Genomic DNA, 24,519 nt, shown 5'->3' on the forward strand with positions numbered 1-24,519 from the left:
GCATACTAAATCACCATTTTCAGGTGAATTACCTTTGTTTCTGAACATAAGCAAAATTATAAATTCCCTAGATGTGGGACTACTAATATCTACATAAACAGTCATAAGTCTGTCATTCTGCTCTTCAAGAGTATTCTGACAGTGTGAGTGTAGACAATGGCAGAGTCCAACATCATATTGTCAAGATATATTTAACAGTTTCTTTGGAAGTAATTTTAAATTTAGAAGTAGAGATGCATATTGAATTGTATTTTCACATCTGGATATGTTAGTCTCTATTACACAGTTAATATATATCCCCTTAAATGAAAAGTGATAAAACAACAACAGCAAGAAAAATTGAAACTTTATAGCAATGTGACATTAAATAATATGCTACCGAATGACCAATGTGTGGGTGAAAAAAAAATGAAAAAGAAAATGAAAAACCTTCTTGAAGAAAATGGTGTTACTGTATGAATTTAATTGATAAAGAATTTAATTAGAGAAAAATTATTTGAAGAAATGAAAACAAAAATAAAAATATCAAAACCTATGAGGTGTGGCTTAAACAGTATTGGAAGGGCTATTGATCTCGTATATTTTGCATGAAGAATCTCTGTTTTGAATGAAGTCAGTCCGGGCTGGGGCTCAAGACTTTATGTCTATTCCAAGCTCTGAGTTAAGGCCAATGCTGCTAGAATGGGATCACCTTTTGGGAACTGATGGAATAGATCCTTAAGGATGCTAAGCAAGAAATGTGAAATCTGGAAGGGCGGAAAGACTGAATATCTGTTATAATTATCCTACAGCTGACCTAATTCTCACAGCGCATCTCTGCTGGGGACTGCCATGATCTTCATTTACATTTGAGAAACCAATGCCAGAGACGTCATGTATGGAAGAACTGGGATTTCAGGGTGATGTTCTTTTACTGCACAATGGCTGCTCAGTTGTAGGATGGGGGAGGCTTGTCTGTCAGTGCCAAATCCTAATGCCTTCTCTGTTTTGTCTGATCCTACATGAAAGACAAAGTGATGGAGGGAAGCACCACAGAAATGAATCTAAAAACACCACTTCCATGCAACAAGAATGACATGATCGTGTTGGTTGCTCTAACCCTCACTTTCCTCACACACATTCATGATTCTAGAGGAAGGCCAGTGGAGCTTGTGTGCTGTGGTTTCGCTGAGTAATGGCATTCCATTCTCAGTGAGATTTCTGAGAAAAAGGTATTTTAGAAACTGTGGCCTGTACATATGTATACAATTTACTCTCCCGAGGAGCTAATTCTTCACATGAACCTGAAGTTTAAATGGCTTAAGCGACGAACATGTGTGTCAATAGCGTGAGCTGTAAAGCCAACTCTTTATCAAGTGTAAGCTAAGGGCAAAATAATTCAAATCAATTGAGAGGATTTAAACACACAAAACAGATATACACACACAGGTGTTAGCTGAACTGGCCAAGTTCACAAAGTTTAGTCAAACATACTTTCCTTAACGTAATGAAAATAACAGGGGTGTTTTGTCTGTGTGGATGGCAAAAGCCCTGAGCAAAGGCGGAACCGACTCCTAGTTGACACTTTTATCCAATTTTTTATAACAAGGAACATCAAGGAGGAAACTAGGTCTTTGAAAGTGAGAAATCCAGACAGAAACAAATCAAAAAGAAAGACATTCAAGAGACTAATTGATATTTCATCTGTATGAATACTGTAAGTCCACAAGAATTTTCAATGTCATTTGCAAAACATTAGTTAAATTCCTTATGGACGGTCAGGATAAATTAGGACAAAACAAATGAGAAAGAAAGCAAGGAAGAGAGTGCTAACTTTCCTGCAAGATGAAAAGCTGACTTATTTGCTCATGTCTGAAATTCCTCTTGAAGGAAAGTCAGCCTTGCGTCCACTGGCTGGTTGTCTTTTTTCAGTCAGCTCTCAAATAATTCATCACAGACTGAATGAGTACAGTGCTTTTCAATTTTATTAATGAAAAAGAGTTGAAATGATGACTTGGCCAGTTATCATTCACCTAGATGTGAGTCTTAGTACCAGTGAAAGGCATGCCACAGTCTACTGAAGAGCAGGTGAGATGGGCAAGAGATGCTGTGACATTGGGCCAGCGTGTTTGTTATGTTTCCATGTGACACACCTGGGCAATCAAAGGGCATCAGAGTGTTTTCAGAAGCTTACACTGAGTAATCAATTATGATGACTCCAGCAAGATAAATGAATGTGATGACTATCTAGGAGAAACAATTAGCAAATTGAAACCCTTCAGATAAGTGGCACAGCCGAAGGGCAGTCATATTTGTAACAGAAGACAGGTTCCCACCAATGTTTCAAGCCATTTCATGAAAGAATTCCAATATTTTCACTTTTCCAAATCTTTCAATTTTTTCTTACGCATTATTTTTTTTAATCCCACCCAGAAACCTGTTAACTTGCCAATTGTCTTGAGAATTCTGTTTTTCTCTTGATTTTTTTCTTAAAGACTCACTTATATTACTTGAGAGCCATAGAAAGAGATCTTCCAACCGCTGTTTCACTCTCCAAATGGTCGCCGTAGCTGGAACTGGGCTAATCCAAAGCTGGGAGCCAGCAGCATCTTTCAGGTCTCCCATGTGGTTGCAGTGGGATTCGGATTTGTGCCATCCTCTGCTACTTTTCCAAGCCATTAGCAGGGAGTTGGATTGGAAGTGGCACAACCAGGATTCAGACCCACACCCGTATAAAGTATTGTCGCTGCAGGTGGAGGATTAGCATGTGATGCCACTGTGCCAACCCTCTCTTGTGCTATTTTAATTTTCTGAGGTGAAGATTGGAGTCAGACAGAAGGTATGTATAGCAAGTCAGCATTCTGGAGGCGTGTGAATGGGGTAGCAGTAAGATCTCACTTGCAGCTCCATGTTGGAGAGGCGGGGTTCATATCCTGGCTCAGTTGCTGACTTTGACTTCCTGTGAATGGCTATCAGATGAGGCAGCAGGTGTGACTCAAGCAGCTTAGCCTCTGCTGCATGCTTGTCCTGACTCACTGCATCCTGGCTCTGGTCTGACCACGTATCAGGAATTTGGGGAGTAAACCAATCGGTGAAAGAGCTCTCTTTTTTCTCTTTCTGTCTCCTTTTTCTCTTTCTCCTTTCAAATAAATAAAATTCAGGAACAAAAAGTACCAGAACATTCTTAGCACTTTTAAAATAAATATTATCAACATTCATATATAAATGTATCATTAATTCAATTAATAAATACTAAATGTTTACCATTGATCAGATAATCCTGGTTCAGGGAGTAATGAGTAATAGTTCTTGATCTAGTGACTTTATCAGTTTGACTATCCATAGAAAGAAAAAGGATTAATGTAAACATCATTTTTTTTAAAAGATTCTATTATTATTGGAAAGCCGGATATACAGAGGAGGAGAGACAGAGAGGAAGATCTTCCGTCCGATGTTTCACTCCCCAAGTGAGCCGCAGCGGGCCAGTGCGCGCCGATCCGATGCCGGGAACAGGAACCTCTTCCGGATCTCCCACGCGGGTGCAGGGTCCCAAAGCTTTGGGCCGTCCTCGACTGCTTTCCCAGGCCACAAGCAGGGAGCTGGATGGGAAGTGGAGCTGCCGGGATTAGAACCGGCGCCCATATGGGATCCCGGGGCTTTCAAGGCGAGGACTTTAGCAGCTAGGCCACGCCGCTGGGTCCAGCGTGATGCTTTCTTAAAACAACCAATGAAATTTTACATTGGTTGAAGATTAGGACAATATCGGGTCCCATGAAGAATGGTGAAACCGCTCTATCTGGATTATGCGGCATCCTCCAAATAAAAATATGTATTTAGGAATGCCAAGCGTGGTGGAATCCAAAGCATCCGCCCATTCAGAGTAGGTGTACCCATTGTAGAAGGTTAGTTCTTAAGAGCTCACTTTTTGAATTAAAGAGGCGTAAATGCATCAGTTTTTAAATTCAGAGATGAGGGAGCAGTGGTTGTTTATAAAGACAACTGTGTCAGTGTGTGGTTGTGAAATCTCCCAGGTCTTTTTAGAGCTCTGAATGGACCAAGACTCATGGAATGCATATGCATATCAATGAATACATCATGTGAGAAAGCCTCTGCTTGCCTGGAACATTTCTTTGAGCATCTAACAATTAGGATGGTATACTAAATTGGCCCTGTTTATTTTCTTCTGGTGTCAATATCAGTTAAGAGGATTATACTGGACTTAGATATTAAGGCTGTTTTCCTAACTGGCAAAACCTAATCCTGATTATTCACTGTTTGTATTTATAAAATACACAAAACTAGAGACAGAGCTCTCAACTGAGTCCCTAATTTCACACCCAACTTGACCTTCACTGCCTACAGATTCACTTTGACTCATTGCTAATGAGGCTGCTGCATTTTTTTATTTTTTGTGGACGAGTGCTATGTAGTGTTGGGAAAAAATGTATTGTGTGTTTATTTATTTATCTCCTGTGCCCTTTTTAACTGCTTTCAGTTCCTTTGGGGAATATTTTTTGGTCTGTTTTATTTTTCTGTTTTTAATGCAAGATAAAATCTCATGGAAGAATAATCAAAATTCAGAGCACTTGCCACAATTTCATCAATTAAACCTCATTGCTATTTAGGTCACATCTATTTCCTTGGGGAACAGATTTAAGTATAATCTGCCAAACATTCCCCTGGAGTAACCGAGTTAGTTTTGGTGTGTGTTAAATGTTCAGTTACTCAGACACACTACAAGACATTGAAATCAGGATATCCATGTGTAAGATCCAAGCATCAATATTTTTTTTGTATCTTCCCAGGTAATTCCATTGTAAAGCCAGGTAAGAAAGCTGGGGTCATAGGGACTGATTTCCCATATTCCGAAATATTAATATGGTACTTAAAAAAGTTCTAAGGCATTTTTCATTTGGGAAATGTAGCAAGTGTAGTTGTCCTTCAGGCAACAGAGAATTATCAATCACCATTTGCACATTAAATACCAAGTAGTCCTTTATGGGAGAAAACTGGTTGTTGCGAATAATGAGAAAGGAAGAGCGAAAAAGAACTCTGAACCCCATGTACAATAAAAATCTGAAGCGCTTGGTTCATTTCATCATCCCTCATAGGTATTCACCCATAGTTGTGCAATATGAGGAATATCTGTTAGAAAATAATACTCTTGGAACACTGACCCCATTTGAATATTATTTGTAACATACAGTTTAACAGGAATTTATAGTAGTTTCTTTGGTGGTGAGCTTATCAAAGACTTAAATCTGGATTTTATTATACCTACATACAGTAACTAAAATTTAAATAAGTTGAGAAGCTTATCATGAGTTCATAAATTATGCAAAGTATCTAATAGAAGTAGCGTATTTGGATCAGAAGTACTATATCCAATTTAATTTAAGATAGATGTAAAAATTAATAGGACAAAAGAGTTAAATTAGTGCTACATACAGAAATGTTGGCATTTAACAACATTGAAAAAGTGTGGGAACCTGATAAGGCAATAAAATGGAGCAGTATAAGAGCAGAAATAGAATTCCAGAATAAATTAAAACAAGTGTTCAGAAGAATGTGCATGGCCAATGCAAACCAACCAGTTGTTTTGTATCATCTTTTCATTTTTTCCATTTTATGTTCTTAGTTTTTTTCTAGAACTTTATTTCATAACTTCACATCTTATTTATTCGTTCATTTATTTATACTGAGATTTTTATTTATTTTTTATTGGAAAGATGGATAGATATAAAGAGAAAGATCTTCCACCTGCTGATTCACTCCCCAAGTGGCCCCAATACCCAAAGTTAATCTAATCCAAAGCCAGCAGCCAAGAACCTCCTCCTGGTCTTCCACGTGGGTACAGGATCCCAAGACTTTGGGTCATCCTCTGCTGTTTTCCCGGGCCACAAGCAGGGAGCTGAGAGGAACACAAACTGGTGTCCATATGGGATTCTGGATAGCACAGGCAAGGCAAGGAATTTAGCCACTAAGCTGTTGCTTGGGACCCAGAACTTTATATGTTTGTGAGTACCCAATCAGTTCTGGTTTCATAGTTTATTTTTTCCTTCATCAAAATTAACCCACACCATTAGTATTATTCAAGTCCTTATTGGAGATGTAAAATATCACTTTCTGACTGTATTAATATCCAACTCTAGTGATAGCATCTCAGGCATGGTGATAGATTTTTAGCTGTAAGGTTGTTGCACAATTCTGATGATCATAGCCCAGTTGGGTTTTCTAAGAGATCTATAAACGTCCAATAAATTAGAGTCCTATTTATAAACATGTCATTAATGTTACAATAAATATTGGTGACATATTTAAATCAATTGGATGAATTGGATTTGAATAGACATTTTGAATGGATAGCCAAATATTGTTGGAGAAGGTTCCATGAGTAGTGGTTAATGGTGCTGACAGGCTAGGAAATGATGAAATGCCTAAGAGACAAGGCTCAGAGGGATGTGTTAGCTCATTGACTGTGAGACCCTGTGGTTGTGGGCAACAGACCCTCATCCACCATAAAGGCATGGTCCTAAGAGGGAGTAGTCGGGTAAGCTTGTGTGTTTGAAACTGTAGAACAGCTAGTCCCAAAGGGAAGGATGACTGCAAGAGGCAGGAGTCCACCCCTACAGCAGGGAGAGGCTCCTCAGATCCCACTGTGACAAAGTTTTCCAAGGGCATGTTACGCACAGAAAGGCATTCTCGTACCCTGCTTGAAACTGTTTGAATGATGACTGTGTGTCCAATACTTCCCAACCCCGAGTCTTCACTAGTCTTCATGAGTGGGATTTCTGTGAGTATATTGGAAAGCGAATGAAATCCAACCCCCTGTCAGATCAATGCAGTCCGTCTTAGTGAGAACAGGCAGTGATCGGAGCACACTCAGAAACTCAGGTCGTACAGCAGAAACCCTCCCATTTGCAAGTGACATGGTAACTGCAGACTCTGACCAATAATTTTGCATTTTGTTTTACAACATTACAGAAAATAACGATATGTAGATAACATTATTTATTGTATGCAGCCATAAGTGTGCTCTTCACTGAGTTACAGCCTCTGTGTAATGCAATACCAGTCTATCATGTTGACCATCTCAAAATAGATATATTTTCCTGTGCTTTTATTGACTGATGCTGGTTCAAAGAGATTTCATTTTACAATCTCTTGAAAATCACTTTGAACCTTGTCTTTTAGTTAGGTCATACTATTTTCTAAAAAAAAAATGTTGATACCTGTATTTTGGCTTTTTTTTTTCATTGAGTATCTGAAGGGACTTCATATTTGTTGTTCATTTACATTCATTTCAGTCTTTGCTGTTAGATTAAGGTGTGATAATCTTAAACTGTTAGGAACTATGAAAATAAACCAATGTATCTGTAAAATAAGGGTATTTCTTACGCATCACAATAGATGGTACCAACAAATACTATGTGAACACAGTAATATATTCTAAAGCATTATATAGAAACATAAATGTCATATGTACATATACACTTAAGAGGTACAACAGAAGCAAAACTAGAATAAACTATGCTGGCAGATTACTCTGCGGTTGGAAGCTTCCAAAGATTTTCTGATCAATAGCAATGATATGGAAACTTAGGGTTAGATGCCCCTTCTCACTGTAAGTAATCTGAAAATTCTAATGAGTCTGGAATAATATTCAAGGTGGTTTCTAACTGCCCTTTTGCAAAATTTGTTCTTTTGGCAAGATGTTCAGCAGAGAGAACATCTGCTGACGATTATAATGTATTTGAATTTAAATATTCAGTCTTTTCCCCAGTTTCTGAAAGAATTGGAATAAAAGCATGGGTGATAAAAGGAAAGGAAAAATGTATAGGCAAAATCAGTAACAGGTTAAACATTCCATGCAGTTATTTCCATGTCAGGATGGTGGAAAGTGTGAGGACCGATCTGCTCTACCTGGAGTTTGGATGCCAACTGGCTCATCCTTCTCTGCTCTATCACCATCCTAAATAAGCCTGCTGAGGCTCCTCCACACAGTTTTGATTTGCAAGACACTCCGGACTGCTTGCCAAATGGACCAGACATTTACTCCTTACTTCACGTATATTTTTTCCTATCTTTCTCTGTAAAACTTGATAAACCCAAAGATAAATTCTCATGCATCTTCTTGCCTTGCACAGAAAATTCTCTCTTCTATTGTACAAAAAAAAAAAAAAAAAAAATCAATTCTTCCTGAGAACATGGCTTCCCCAACCATCCCCTCAAATAGAGAATACAGTTTTCCTTCCAGTTAATGGGGCTAAGAGAAAGTGTGGAAAGTCCATGTCGATGCTGTATCTTCATGACCTTGTGCAGGTTCTCTAGCGTTTTAATGATAAACACCACCCCAGGATGCTTTCCTCTTTTGATCTCGCCTACCTGTATATTAACTACGATTTTTTAAAAAGATTTATTTATTTTTGTTGGAAAGGCAGATTTACAGATAGGAGGAGAGACAAAGAAAAAGATCCTCCATCCACTGAGGCCACTACTTCCGAAATAGTCTCAATGGCAAGAGATGGGCTGATCCAAAGCCAGGAGCTTCTTCTGTTCTCCTAAATACGTGCAGAGTCCCAAGGCTTTGTACCCTCTCTGTTGCTTTTCCATGCCACAAGCAGAGAACTAGATAGGAAGTGGAGCATCCAGGACATGAACCGAGGCCCATATGGGACCCTAGCACTGGAAGGTGAAGCATTAGCCAGTTGAGCTATTGTGCCAGCCACCCACCCTAAAGCATCACTATGACCTTTGGTCGTCGCTGTCATCTTTCTTCCCATTCCTACCTCCCTAACACCTTGGGGTCAGTGTTCTGTGACTTGCCTGTTTTGCGCGACTTTCACCTCATGTATTTCTAGCCGTGTGTCTGAAAGACTGCATTTTGGAACTGAAAGCAAGGCACCTCTCTGAAATCCTACAGCCTTCAACAGCTTACCAGCAGTTCATTCTTGCATTTCTCTTTTATCACTGTGACCATCACTTCCCTCCTTCTTTCCCTCACTGGCCTGGAAAATATATTATTTCAAGTATGCTCTCCTGGCACCTCCCTACTACAGTTAAAAATCATAGTGGAACTTGAAGTTATTTCATTTGTTCTGAATCACATCCCTTTCTGTAATTTACCAGTGAAGTAAAATCCAATGTAATCATTCCTTCAGAGAATTCCAGTAAAATTTCAAGCATTGGTCTCGATACTTACAACACTCCATCAGTTCTCTTCAACCGTGAACTCCTGGATGTCTTGATGAAGAAAGTGAAGAACATCAAGTGTGCATTTGTTCTTTCAGTTTCCTCAACTGGAACTTACAAATAAAGTGATTGTTATAGTCAGTCTTTTCTTATTTAACTGCAAAGGAAAAGGGAAGTCCCCATTCTCAGATTACTTCTCTAACCTCGCCTAACCTTCAGCTCCTTCTGTGTCCCTGAGGCGCGGTTACTTCACTACCACTGACTCCATTCTCATCTGCCTTCAGAGTGCCTTTTAGCAGTGGTCCCCAGAGCGTCCACTTAGGTGTTTTTCACTGTCTAGACAGGTGCATCTTCTGATAGCAAAGCTTATTTCTACTTCTATACCCCTCCCTCTTTTTTTGTCTTGATTTAGTTTGGTGGTTTAAAATAAATTATTTTGTAATTGGATATAGATTTTTTAAAGACATGTTGTATGTAGGAAAATTGTTTTTAGTGCTAGGAGTAATTTTTATCCTAGCATCCCCACCCCTGATCCTGCATTCAAGCTCTTATTAAAAGGAAAAGGGGGAGAAAATAAACTGTTTTCTTAGCTGACCTTCAGTTCTTGCACAGAGAGCATACGCTGGACAGGAGGATGATTGCCTTCTAGTCTTCGTTTCTGTGCTCTAACCTGCTTAGAGGGACTCTGAATTCTTATGTCCTGGGGAGTAAGAATGGTCCAACTCATCCTTTGGCAGAAACTCCTCCTTTACATCTTTGTGTTGCTAAAATCACTCTTGATCAAGCAGTATCGATTAAATGTGTTTCCCCTAAGTATGCAGAATTCCAAGAAGGATCAGTCAAATAGATTCCTGATGCATTTGCACGGTTTATATTTTGTTTTGTTTGTTTGTTTTTTTAGAAAGGGAGATTTACAGACTGAAGGAAATACAAAGAGGAAAAGCTTGCATCTGCTCATTCACGCTCCAAGTGGTCACCGTGGTCAGCTCGGAGCCTGTCCAAAGTCAGGAACTTCTCCTGGGTGCAGGGTCCCAAGGCTTTGGGCCATCCTCTACTGGTTTCCCAGGCCACAAGCTGGGTGGGAAGTGGAGCAGCCAGGATAAAAACTGGTACCATATGGAATCTTTGGCATGCAAGGCGAGAATTTAGTCATTGAACCATGCCACCAGGCCCTCTATGTTGGTTTTGCTGTCTGTGATCTTACTTGTCTTTAGAATGCTGCTCTCTTTCTTCTCTTTTCTTTCTCCTTTCATTTACTTTGCACTCATGTTGACTCAATCTCTGACATGAATATTTGGAATACATGAGTAGGTGATAGTCTCCTGTCTCTTTAAATCTCCAGGCTGAAAAATAAACATATTAAGAAAGGTCTATATTTATTGACTCTTGTGGAGACTGAACTTTGTTTCAAAGGTCATATGGGAGCACTTGCAACATTTCCTCTGTAGGGTTGTATCATCAGCTCCAGTCTACTGGGATAATTGGGGTTCACGCTGTGTGGGCCTGTGACCACTGAGCGGAAATGGTTTGTGTGGAAATGGAATGACTATGTGTGTGGTAGTCTGGATGAGTTCCTTTTCACTTTGGCTGAAATCTCTCCACCCAGCCCCACAATACTTTACTCACCAAGCTTAAAGAGAAAGCAAGAAAGCTTCCAGATGCATTGAGGATTTCTTTCTTCATTGGTCTTGAGAAAGTCCTTCAGTTCTTCCAGTTCCCAAATAAAGAAGCAAGCCTAGTGTGCCAGAGAAACGATCGTGTGAGCTGCAGAGCGTCAGGACATTAGTTTGTCAGATGTGCGTCCATAAACATTTCTGCAAGGACCCTCCCAGTTATTTATGTCATTTATTCTTGATGATTTCAAATTTAGAGACTAATAAATGATGATTTACTTTAGGTACTCTCTTGCTTAAAGAGGTCATCCCTTTAGGGAATTACGCATTTTTATAATTAAAAAACTATAACAACTTGACGGAATAATGGAAAGTGTTAAGGAGGTTATAAGTATCTAGAGAATTGAACTGTGGAATGGGAAGTCTAACAGAAATCAGCAGTCAGACAAAGGTCCAAGTTGTAGGGATTTCATTAACTACTAGATATTATAATGAGTGTAAGTTTGGGCAATAATAAAAAATGCATACAATTAAATAGCTTTCTATGAAGGCAAAATCAGTAAAGAAAAATAGACTATGGAAGATTATTAATTGATTTATAACCAAACTGATTTATTTTGGACCTTATCAAGTAATATTGCCTGAAGTATGCATTAAGGCTATACTATGTGGAAACTCAATAAGTGCTGGCACAGAGTAGGGGCTCACAATTCTCTGACTGAATGCAACTTTCTCTATCCTATCACAGAATTTGCCATTAGCTCACCTGTTCTGTGTTTGAATTTCAGCCACTGAATTTCAAGTATTTTGCTCCCTAACAACCACTTAATTCTTTCTACACATTTTCTCCATGATTCATATTGCAATAATTCTGACACCATTAAAGTTTCTTTTCTACTTATTGTTATTCATTCAGTATCATTTTTCTCCTCATTCCCTCGTATATATGCCCACCTTCTATTCCATTGTGAAAGAATGGAATGAATCATTTTCTTTCTTATATCCTCTACCCTTTGGCTAACTCTTCTATCATTGCACTCTCCTGGTCAAACTATGATCTCACTTGGGTATTCATGAAATTCTCCATCCACTCCATTCTTTTGAATGGTGGATACATGCCATCATACAAATGGATTTCATATAATTTTTTTTTGCCATAGCTGTGAAATAGACTGTTAGTAGTACCCACTAATCTTATAGCCAAATCCACTGTTTATGACGAGGATCTCATATTTTCTGTAAGATTCTCATGTCCACCGCCTCTCGATTTCAATTCAAAATTAGAAAACAGACGGCCTGATCGTCTCAGCTTTGAATTCATTAGTTATTTGTATTGGAATGGACAGATGCATTTGGATCTCATCCAAAGTCAGTCTTTCCGTTTTTCCTGTTGATGATTCCCTTTATTATCACTCTTAATGAAATACAAAGAGAAGAGTGAAGTTTTACGAAGTGATAGTACCGATGCACCTGCCATGTCAGGTCAGGTGCTGTCATCACAGAAACCTGGTCAGGTGCTGTCATCACAGAAACCTGCTCAGCGTTCCTGCATTTTTATTATCTCCACAACAGAATCCACACTCTGATTGCTGGTGTCATTCAACTAAATAAAATCACATAGTTGGAAGTCTTTTGAGTTTGACGTCTTTTAAGGATTTATTGATCTATTTGAAAGGCAACATGGCAGAGAGGAAAAGGAGAGAAAGACCTTCCTTAAATGATTATAGCAGTCACATGTAGGACAAACAAAAGCCAGGAGACAGGAAACCCATTTGAGTTTCCCACTTGGGTGGCAAAAATCTGGGTCAGAGGCATGGAGTAGCAAGGTCTTTAATCAGACACATTGTTGTGGGATGTAGGCAACCCAGATAGCAGCTTCATCATCATCTTGATATAGTCCCATTTGTTTGTTTTGGCTTTGACTGCCTGTACTTTCGGTGACTTTTTGAAGAAGTCTTTCCCAATTTCTATATCTCGGAGAGTGTGTCCTGAGTTTTCCTCTAATAGCCTGATGATTTCTGGGTGTAGATTTAAGCCTTTGATCCGTTTAGAGCCGATTTTTGCATAAAGTGAAAGGTGGAGGTCTTGCTTCTTATTTCACTCATATACATACCTTTTTGTTGTATTCTACATCTTTTTACTTCAAATCAGAAAAAAGTCACATTTTTGCTTTGGGGTACTGGCTTATTTCACTAAGCACAATTGTCTTCAATTGTATTGATTTTATTGAAAAAACCAGTTCTTCATTCTTTTCTTTTAGTTCAGCACTAATATTCCATCATGTGCATTTATCTCAACTTCTTCATCCAGTCATCAGTTGACGGACATAGGGTTGATTCCATATCCTTATTATTGGGAACTGAGCTACTCCAAACATGGTGGTGCTGAGAACTCTTCATATGCTCAATGCCTTTTCCTTCAGCTCCATTTCCATCGTATATTATCTGTTATTTGTATTGTTCTAACAATTATTTGTGCACACATTTAAACATAATGGGCTTTGAATTTTTTCTGACATATTTAGGCAAACTGCCTTTTCTGCAAATGGAAGGCATCCATACCTTGTGGTCATTTGGGCTGGTGATTGCTCCCTGTAGTAATAGTGTGAGGTTGTGTGGACTTTCAGGCTGAGGACTGTACCCCAAATTTTCCTTTAGGATTCCCTTTACTGTATGCCACTGTCAGATGATTCCATAGTATTCTATGAAACTGGGTAAGATAATATGGCTTGCATTCACCTGTGAATTCTTTTTTTTTTATTAAATTGTGATAAAAACATTGCATCAAATTACAAAACCTGAGTAAGAAAAACAAACGGCACATGCTTAACTGTAGTTGAGATTCAAATAAAATTTGCATTCCCAAAATATTATACAGTAATTAGAAAATACCAGCCAAAGTAATACTAGGATACTTTTACGTGCGGTCTCAACAAATTTGAACAGAAGCAAATTTTAACAAAGGTAAATTTTACCGTGAAACATAGCAGTAGATTAAGGATCTTAACATGTTTATTTTACTGCTATTTGACACTATGATACAAAAATAAGAGGATTCTGAACTCTCTGTTAACTATGCAAATCACCAATTTCTTCTCTGTCTTCAAAGACTTTCATTCCCAGCAGAGGAAGTTTATTCTGTCCCCAATTCACCTCCACGGATGCCTTAGGGACAGCAATCTTATTATTTGTGCTAATCTACTTTATTATTAATATATCAGCATATTAATATAATGAAAAGCAAATAGTCTATTTTGTATATCAATGCTAACCTTAGACATTATAAAATTTTACAGTTTTTATTCTTGAACAGCATGCACACCATTACCCAACATTTAATTGACAGAAGCAGAATAGAAGAGAAGCCGATTAGCAGCAATCCAAGTGGGATTTCGTCAAACCATGCTGTAGTAGGGACGCTTTACATGCTGGGAAAGTTTCTTTAGTACTTTTCTTGTCTCTCATATATTCTGTAGCATGAGATTTAGCAACAATTCTTAAATTTACAGTTGAGGCCACTACTCCACAGACAAGGCAAGCTTATATGATATCAGCCTGTCATCCCAGGTTTAAACATCGTTCCTTAACTGTAAAATGATGGAATTAATTGAATATTCTCAACAATGTAGTCCTCAAAAGTCTAGAATATCTCCACCTGTTAAAACACTACATTTTTCTCAACCATTATCCCCCAAAGGAAAATTTGAACTACATTAACTTTTGAAAGTAATTAGCATTGCCTGCTATTGGTATCATTTACTGCTATATCTGTTTTCTTTTGTTCAACTGTTTTTTAAAGGATGTTTTATTTTTGAGAGAGACAGAATTATTTTCCATATACTGAGTTACTGCTCATAGGCCACAGGTGGGAGTTGGACCAGGCTAAAACCATAAGCCAAGAATTCAAGCCAGATTTCAGTGAACTAAAGAGACAAGTAAGTTTCCTCACCAGAAATGCTTAAAAAACAAACAACCCATTTGCTCTGTTTTGTTTTGTTTCAATGAAGAGAGGGTGAGTTCAGAACTGGCAATTGGGGTGGTCTTTCTTTTTGTCTACAGAAAAGATCAATGATTCGACAGTAAAGAAACAGTTTGTCCCAAGTTAGGCAAGAACACAATTCCTTTCCAATCTCACACTTCTCTTTTCTTCAGTTCAAGCAACTCTTGGTGAGACAGTGTCTAGACTTCTTGGAATAAGTGCTGAAATCTGGAGTTTATTTTGTGGGTTTGAAAATGGTTCTTCAGGGTTCCTACACATTTATGTACGAAAATGCAGTTCCTTCAGATGCATAAAAAATGATCAAGGTAGTTACCAAAAACAAACAGAAGATTAATTAATGCAATAACTTCAAGCTGCTACTGTCTGGAAAATATTACATCGTTTCATCCGTTTTATCTTTATTGTCTTGTTTGTAATAAGGTTCTCATTAACTGCTGTATCAAAATAAAGCACAAAATCATTTGTATTCATGAAAACATTATGTCTGATACTTGCTAGATTTTGAGAAACATGCCACGGAAGGAAATTAGCTTAAGGGGTATGCATCCATTCCTGTTATGGATTTAACAAGTAACCCACGGAAATTTTCAAGCCAAAGTGTCAGAGCCGGTATCAGAATTCTTCTGATAGTTCCTTCTTCACTCGATAAAATAAGGCCGTCTTTTGTGCACCCAGACCTAAACAATGCTTGTGCAACCTGGCCTGAATTTTTAAGTCTCACTGCAGTTTATTTTTGTTTTTAAGGAAATCAAACTGTGTTTAAAGAGCTGGTTCAGTGTTACTTGAAGCTACTAATCTTAAATTCAGAGTTCTTGAGCTAATAAAGCAGACATAGCCATTTCCTCCAAGAGCCTTGTCCTAATTTTAGAAGATTATCACTACTTGAATCTTCACCCTAAGAAATATATGCCTGTCACAGACAAGTTTCCTGTAAAAGTTGACTGTGAGTTTCAGTCACAAGGAGCAGAGACCCTCTTAGCATTGACCTGTTTCAGTCCTTACTCAATTTCCAAACAAATTTCTTAATTTTTGTCTGTTGGGTTTTCTATGACAAAAGAAAAATAAATAAATCTTTTAAAAAAGTAAATTTAAGCACTCATAAATAAGCTTCCACAAATCATGATCTCTGAATATTTTATTGTATTATTTTCAAAACAAAGGTAATATTACATTATGCAGCATTTTGGAACACAGAGCACTTTCAATATGGAAAGAGTATAATTAATATTTTGGAAAGCATTTTTAAATTAAAGGAAATTTAAAACTTGTACAGGCAAATTACCTTTCTGAAATAATCAGGGTCTCTTATGCATAACTTGCCCCTCTGTTTGACAAGGCAGATACCCATCATAAGTCTCAAATACTTATTGTCTGATTGTCCGTTAAGGCGCACAAGAATAATAATGGGCAGAATTCGCTAAGGTGTATGCTTAAAGATTATACCAACACATCATGGATATTGGTGAAACTAATAACTATTATGAGCTCAGAATTATCAACAGCTGAGAGATATGTAAGATATTCAAGTAGAAGACCCTTCCTATATGTTTCACTACTGAAGTTTCTTGCCTATTGGAACATCCTGAAAAAAATAAAACATGTTCCATACCTTGAAGGATAGACAGTTTAGCCAAAGGTGATGCATACAGGCCAGAACACATAGTGTAGGGTTCAGAAGCCACTGATAATTTTCAACTAAAACCTTACTACAAGTATCACTAACCCTTTCGAGCCATTGCTGTTGGGTCAAATTCCAAAGTAGTTCTTTTTGTAGGTAGGTGCTAAGCTCAACACACATACTGCTGACAGAAACTTAATTTGTTTGGTTTAGAACTGGCTCATTAAGACTTTAAATTTTTAACAAAGAGTATGGGAGAGTGTTTTTAAGATGGAAGTAATGTATTACAAAGATGCCTTCTTACTGTAGTTTGAAATGTTTTGCAACAACAAATGAGTCTCCATTAAAATTATTTCCTGAGTTAAATCTTGTCTCCTGAATAGTGAAGCACTTAGACACATAAAACATGGTGATTTAGAGTTTTCAAATTATAGCTGGCATTGATATTTGATAGCAAAAAAATTCAGAAAAATCAGGAATCACAATTTATGCTTCCAGGAATGAGTTGTAATGTTTCTGTGGCTTTTTTCATCACAAATATATATAGTATTCACACTGCGTATTTTATGGAATACTACAACATAGTGAAAAACAGTTTGGCAATTTCATTTGTTTGCCCTAACAAGAAAAATCGGAATGTTAAAGCTGTGAGAAAGGAATCACTGACAGTGAGCTGAGACTGGGTTGGGGGAAGTTACAGAAGTGGTGCCATGGACTGCAAGACCCTGTGCTTACAAATGTGGGAAACTTTTAAAAAGACAGTGGAGCAAGGGTTGCCATTTCTGCATGTTGCCACATAACTGTTTCTACAGTTTTACCAATTCATATGCTGATTCATTCATTCAACAAATATTTGTCCAGAGCCTACTATGTGATCGAAGTAGTAATAACATTTTTTTTAATAACAAGATAGTATCTTCACCCTCATGGAGTTTGTACTGAGATGTGAATAGTGATAGATTTGAGATCTTGTGCAGAGATTTTATCCAAGAGTAAAGTGAAGAGGCGGGGGTCATAACCAGGGAGGTAGGTTTGCTTCAGGTGCTGAGTCAGTAAGCAGAGGACATTCGATGCCAGTTGGAACTGGCATAACTCACACAGAGTTTGATTAGATATTGGTTATGGTCCAAACATCTAAAGCAGTCTCATTTGGCATCTGATTCTCTCTATGATTGGAACCCCAAGTTCACATGGATTTTTCTTTAATTCCCTCTAGTATATGGCTGCTGCTGCTCCTATGCAAGGGACCTACATTCCCCAGTACACGCCTGTGCCTCCGACAGCTGTTTCTATCGAAGTAAGTCTGTTCCTGCCTTACAGAAAGAGGTCACAGAAGGTAAACCTTAGTCACACATGCTGTGGTCCCCTTAACTGCAGAGACCTCTAGTGCCATTTCTGTATGTCTCTAAAATTGCAAGCTGAAATATGTGTGAACCTATATAATTTTCTTGGAACAAAGCTATGTTTTTGCTTTACACTTGCAATACCCAACTTGCTACAGAGCTATGGGGGGAATTTTGTTGTAGTTTTTGAAAAAAAAAATAGCCATCCAGAGACCAACTCATTAGGCCATAAAGTCATCTAAATAAAAGGGAATAAAAGGTTACAGCTATTTGTATAAATTTTTAGTTCCTTATGACTCCAAGAGTGCTCCCTGGGCTAGCTTCATTGCCATCACCTGGGAACTTGTTAGAAACTCGGATATTCAGATACCAGCTGCACCTTCTTAATCTGAGCTTGCATTTTAACATGATCTTTCAGTGATTAACACACACATTAACATTTGAGAAATATTATTCTTGTTCACTGATTCTCACACTTTTCTGCATAACAAAAGTACCTTTGGGACCTTTACAAAATTTACTGTTTTCATGTCTGTCCTCAAAGATGCTGGCATTATGTAGTGGGTGTAAAGATATTTAAAAGATGTTGGATGATTCCAGTATGTACCACAGAGTAAAAATTATTGCTTTACCGAATGCATCTTGGTAATTTTGTGACTTCCTACCAAAAAGAAGGAAAAGCATGGACTCCTGTTATCTCTGTAGACATCATGAGGGATCTTTTAGTCTCATCCTTAATGAAACTTTATCCATTTTCTCTCTCTGTGGAGTGAGTTCATCATTTTATATACCGCTTTGCCGGACAAAACCGTCAAGCTACATAGTAAAAGGAAAAGATGTAGAACTGTACATGGGGAAAAAAGGGAAGGAAGGAAAGAGTGAAGGAAGGAGATAGGAAGGAAGAAAAAGAGAGAGAGAGAAAGAGAGAGAGAGAGCACATAGTTGTATATCTTCTTTCTAGCTCTAACTCTAATTGTTTATTGTCCTGCCTCCTCCTGTTCTGAAGCATGCACACATTATGAGGGATGTATTTCCTCCTCTCAGCTGGGAATCCTTTGGAATGGGTGCTTGGATAATGCAGGAGTAGGCCGGCAAACATGCTCTTGGCACGACTGCACATGAAAGTCCACCATGGTTTTTTGCTCCTGGTTGCTGAGGAATCTGAGGGAAATGTCTACGGACTGAATTGGATCTTCTAAAATATTGGTAGTTTCTTTTCATTGTGTGACAAATGTTTGCTCATACCAAGATTTGCAGCTCCCAAAAAATTGAACAGGACATTGTTAAATATTTTAGGAAATGAAGAAGCTCCAATTACTTTTAATTTTTTATGTGCTGCAGACCTATGGGCTCCAAAGAATATGTCATATTAAACCAGTTTTAATTGGCTCATCAAGGCTTTGTCTCTGCTTTGCTAATTTTAGCTATTGGAAGGCAGTCATACCATGAGAAAATTAAGAATCTAGACATTCAAAACTTTAAGCATGACTCTTCACCATATTTGAGTACTTCAAAAAGTTTGTGGGAAAAATGACGTTAAGTGATAATGTGCATTTTTCATTTTGAACTTTCCAGAAGTTCCTCTCATTCGCGTTTCTCTAAATCTACAACACAGGAATATGTTTACCCAAAGAGTTGGAGCATTTTGATGACTCAATTGACAGGTGACTTATCAGAAACAGTTTAGCTATGCTTAAGAAGTAAGAACACTGGTATGTCATCTTCTATCTTGTAAGGGGAAGCACTGATTAATTTTCTATGAAAAAGTACTCATTGCTCATTCTCTAGTATCTGTGCAACTGTTATATAGATAGTTCATTAAAATATAGAGTAGCAAGCATTAAAGAGCATTATAAAAGGAATACAGGGAGTATCTCAGATCCTGAGGAAGAATTTTGAGTATCTTTGGTTAGAGACCGAATTAGTTAAGACAATTTGAAAGCTGATCAATGCAGATAGCCAAGTCTGTAAGCAGAATCAGGATAATGTATCCTGGAAGATGTCTTCTGCATGCCTAACAACAACCAACTAAAACTGTGCCATTTTGGAATCAAGCATCATGTATCTTACTGTGACCAACCTCAGAAACACATTCTTGCCACCATCTTTGAGCAGCAAGAGATAGAAAGCCCAAAGGAACAGTAAACCGAAATTAAGAAAAGTTTGTTTTTTCGTCATTTTTGAAAATTCCAAGTGAATTCCAATTTATTTCTTGGAAACAAGGGGGAAAATAAAATGTACCAAATTGTTCTTAACAGTATCCTTTAAAAAGATTTCCGAATTTGCTGAATATTTCTGTTAATTATTTTCAAATAATACATGCATAGTACAGTGAAATAAAATGCAAGTTTTTATTGTACACCAAATAGATGCCTTAACAAATGTTATCAATTGTGATGGTGAGAAACCACTACCTAAAAGTTCCCAGTATGAGCAAAACAAGCATTCTAAAAGTTCGGTTTCCACAAGGACTCATGAGGATAAACTGTATTGGTGTCACACTGGAATTACTTCTTCATTCTTTATTCTGATTTGCTCTGGGTTCATCTGAATATTTACTCTGAATGTTTTGTATTACTTCCTATTGCTAAAAGCCTCTTTACTCAAGCCAAATAAAAAGGAGTTATAGCTTATATAGAAGAGGACTGTCTGTGAAAGCAATTAAGGCTGTTTTATAACCATCTGCCTCCTTAGGGTGTTGTTGCTGATACCTCTCCCCAGACAGTGGCGCCTTCATCCCAGGATACCAGTGGTCAGCAGCAACAGATACCAGTGGACACATCCAATGAACACGCACCTGCATACTCATACCAACAGTCTAAGTAAGTGTGGTCTGTATTGAATTCTTTTTCCTGGGATCAGCCGATTCAACATCACTCTTTCATGGTATGTCTATAACATTTTACTGAAGTACCAACTTCTCCCAATTTAGTGGCAACCATTTATTTCATTCTCAGTTATGAGGATGGAACTTTTGGGCTGTTGCAGCTGGATGGTCATATGCTCTTAGACTCAAGAACCTGGTAATGGTGCTGATGATCCCCGTAGCTCTGCTTCTGAGTCTAAGGCAGCTGTTGGTGGGGGTGCTGGGAAGGAATGATCACATTCTTGATAGATAGTCTAGCATATGTTTCAGAGAATTCCAAAAATAGTACGAATCAGCCTATCTTCAACTCTCTTTGTGTCTCATGTCCTTCTGTTTCATTTGACAAAAGGGATCATGTGCTCAAGAAGAATCAAGATAGATGTTCCATAATAAAGGGATTGGTATTGTGGCCATCTTCTCTAGACAGGAAACTGGGGCAGCCAGAACATGAACTGGTACCCATATGGGATCCTGGCACCTGCTAGGGAAAGATTAGCCAACTGAGCCATTACAGCATGCCCTTGATGCTAGCAATTTAATAGCATCTGAATAAGAAGAAACATGCTTCATTCCCTCAGTGTCTGCTACAAATTGCTAACAAAAGAGACATATCTGAGGCCTTCAGCACTTTCTTGCAAAGCTGATTATTGAAACAATTGCTATTGCTAGAGACTAGGAAAGGACCCAGGATTAGGAATGAGACGAATCTTCTCATTTTGACTTTAGAGATTGGTAAGATTCTTCGAAGCCAAATTTAGGACTATTTGGAACAAAATTCTTCTGAGAAAGGAAACAGGGATGTGGAGTCTCTGAAGGGAGATAAAAATGCAAATCATGCTCCAACCGATTCAGAACCTCCTCATCTTCCCTAATGACTAAATAAGTTTTAGTCGCCCCAACGTGTCAGCCCATGATAAAGTCCTCCCTTCTGTCTCAGGACTGTGTCCACGCAAGATGGGAAGCACCTTTCCGTGGACATTTTGTGATGTGATCTCTCGGATCCAGAAGAAATCATCTTTACTTCCCCTGAATTCCATTGATTGTCTCCTTGTTCACTTCCACCCCCAGATCTAACTTCACTGTTTGCACTGCACCTTTTGTTATAGCATCTGAAATTGAGTCTTATAGGAACTATTAATTTTCTAGGAAATGCAGCAGCCTGATCCAACCCCGGGATTTGAGAGCTGTTTTTGTTTGCTTGTTTGCTTTGTGTTTTTATGTTTGCTTGTTTTCGAGATGTGGAAGTAGAGTGGCAAAGTAGTGTGAAAAGGTGGATTAGAACTGGATTTTCTGTGTCAGGTGTTTTGCTGAGTACTTTAAGGGCATTTCACTTGTTCTAGCAGCTGAGGTAAGTGGTTCATTTGAAAGCAATGTATCTGCATTACTGTTAATGTAGTTGTTTAGACAGCAATTGTTTAGGAACATAGGTCTGCAGTGTGAATGTGGCAATTGTAATGGTGGGATCTGGATTGGAGAAAGAACAAGATAGCTAAGACTTTAAAATTCCAAGCAAGTCAATGTAATCGTCCATGCCGCAAACCAAGGCAGACAAAATAAAAAGTCTAGGAGAGTATGATTTGTGAGGAAAGACAGAATTTAATTTTCCTTTTGAGGATGAGGTATATCCAAGAAGTTCTATTCCTTGAGAAATCTGTGGAAGTTGGAGTATGGCTTAAGAAGACTTGTTAAGTGTTTAAATGTCTTTAAAATTATGATCACATCATTGTGGTGTGCCTTAAGCCCTAAATTCTTATGGTGGACAATGATGAGTTTTCCAAATGTGTTAAATATCAAGGAATGAAACCTTCCCCCACACATGGTCTTTGCAGTGAAAATTATGACAAAAGTTGTCTTGCTTCAAATGTGCTTTTGCAAGCATTAAGCTGGAGCATATGTTGCAGGATGTTCCACAGGTCGTACTTACATTGCAGCCCACCAGAAATGAAAGCACCCAGAAGCATGTGACATTCCGGCGATGTGACATGTGAAAACTTTTGCAGCTTGTAAAAAAATCAAGAAGTCCTATGTGTATTCTCAACTTCTTCTCCTTGGTATGATATAAGCTTTTAGATTTTGACTGAAATAGCAACATCTCCACTACCAACAACAAAAGCTTGAATAAATATCCTAAGTAAAATAAATGCGTAGTTGTAAATCAATTTTGAAATGTTATAATGTGACTCTACCTAAATTTTTATCGGTTTCAACAAATAGAAATTGGTCTATGTAGTGATAAGACATGAGATTTTAAAAAAAAAATAGGATTTATTTATTTTTACTTGAAAGGCAGATTTTACAGAGACACACACACAGAATCTTACATCTGGTGGTTCATTCCCTAAATGGCTGCAAAGGTTAGGGAAGAGCTGAGCTGATCTGAAGCTAAGAGCCAGGAGCTTCTTCCAAGCCTCCCTAGTGGGTGTAGGGTACCAAGGCCCTCTACTGCTTTCTGAGATCATATGCAGGGAACAAAACTGAAGGTAGAGGATTAGCTTGCTACACCACCACGTTAACCACAAGACATGAGATTCTTAGAGGCAGCATTCAAGGAAGACACAGAGATTTGAACTTGAGTATTTGAGCTCCTCAAACTGGGTTGTTTCTCTTAGGTGATCATCACTGGGAAGAGTTTGAGTGATGTAAGGGCATTCGCGGACACATTTATTTGCCAAACATTCGTTAGAAAATAGGCACAAGGACATCTATACAGCTTTTTCTGTCCATTTCATAGTTTCAGCTCTATTCCTTAAATTTATCTGACCATAGCTTCTGTGAAAATATGCATTTGAGTTAGGTTTTACTGTGTTCAAGAAGCAGAATTACTAAGCTTATAGAAATCACCAGCAAGCTAGTTGATAGTTCTGATGTTCTGCAATCAAATGGCTCTGGAACTCTATGTCCACATTTTGTTCATTGTTCTTGCCCTCATAGAGATAAGAATTCAAAGTCAAGGCCTAAGTACGGTGCATAAGTGAAAGCAGGATTTATTTTAAAGTGTGAGCATGAATTTACATTCAGTTACGAATATGGGCAGCTCCACGGGGAGCAATACCCACCCTGTGAGGACCAGAGTTGCCTATGGTTAGAGAACGTGCAAGGATACCAGAGGAGGATCCAGGAGCAACGGTCTCAAGTCCAGAAACAAAATGATCGTTCCCCCATGTGAACAGTCACTTTTAATGAGATGAGCGATAGCATCCTAATTAAATACACAATTGGGGTAGGGTCTGGGTTGTTTTAGTGTGCTTGAGTTTCTCTCGAAATTTCATGGCACTTTCTAATGACATCTTTTCCTTCATGGTCCCAGATGAAACACAGGTGAATCATTGGAATGAGGATGAATTGATTGGCAGGTGAGATATGGGATTGCCAAATAGGACTGGCAGAAATTTTGAGACAAGTATTCCAGGAAATATTCCTACTTTGCCTTATTGTTCCATATCAAAGTGTCTGTACAATCATAGAGCCAGCCCATGATGTCTTCAGTCATTCAGACTGTGCAAGTGGCAGTTGATTTCCAGAATCATTTTGCTAATTAACATGTCACTACTTTCAGAGGCAATCCATTTCTAACCATAATTATGCTAATTGAGATAGGGAGAGCTTAAAGTACTTGTATGAATCCCTGGCCTTTCTCATTAAGTGCCAGCTGACCTTCTGTGGTGTGTGAAACTCTGATTAGGGCAACCCCTGAGAAGTAGCTTGACCCCTCACACAAATATTTAATCCCTAATTTCTTCACTAAAGACATTGTACTGTAAAGATACAACTCCAAAAGGCTGTAGGAGTTTGAGAAATAGAAGTGATGCACCCATGAATAAAAGGCTATTTTTCATAAGCAACATTTACATATTCACAATTTCACTTCCCCAGTTAAACACAGGACTTGACATTTTGTGTCCATACATT

General features: G+C 38.2%; 1 protein-coding gene across 9 annotated transcripts in view; it reads left to right on the forward strand.

The window, feature by feature from the left end:
- Positions 1 to 20,570, forward strand: part of RBMS3 (RNA binding motif single stranded interacting protein 3) — a 1,058,437-nt gene extending 1,037,867 nt beyond the window's left edge. For all 9 annotated transcript variants that reach the window (XM_058657125.1, XM_058657126.1, XM_058657127.1 and 6 more), the window contains 2 exons: positions 17,618 to 17,698; positions 20,439 to 20,570. In XM_058657125.1, the coding sequence (XP_058513108.1) occupies positions 17,618 to 17,698; positions 20,439 to 20,570 (213 nt within the window). The remainder of the gene's footprint in view (positions 1 to 17,617; positions 17,699 to 20,438) is intronic.
- The last annotated feature ends 3,949 nt before the right edge of the window (positions 20,571 to 24,519 follow it).

Source organism: Ochotona princeps, chromosome 30 (assembly GCF_030435755.1).
Source record: "Ochotona princeps isolate mOchPri1 chromosome 30, mOchPri1.hap1, whole genome shotgun sequence".
NCBI classification, from domain to species: Eukaryota; Metazoa; Chordata; class Mammalia; order Lagomorpha; family Ochotonidae; genus Ochotona; species Ochotona princeps.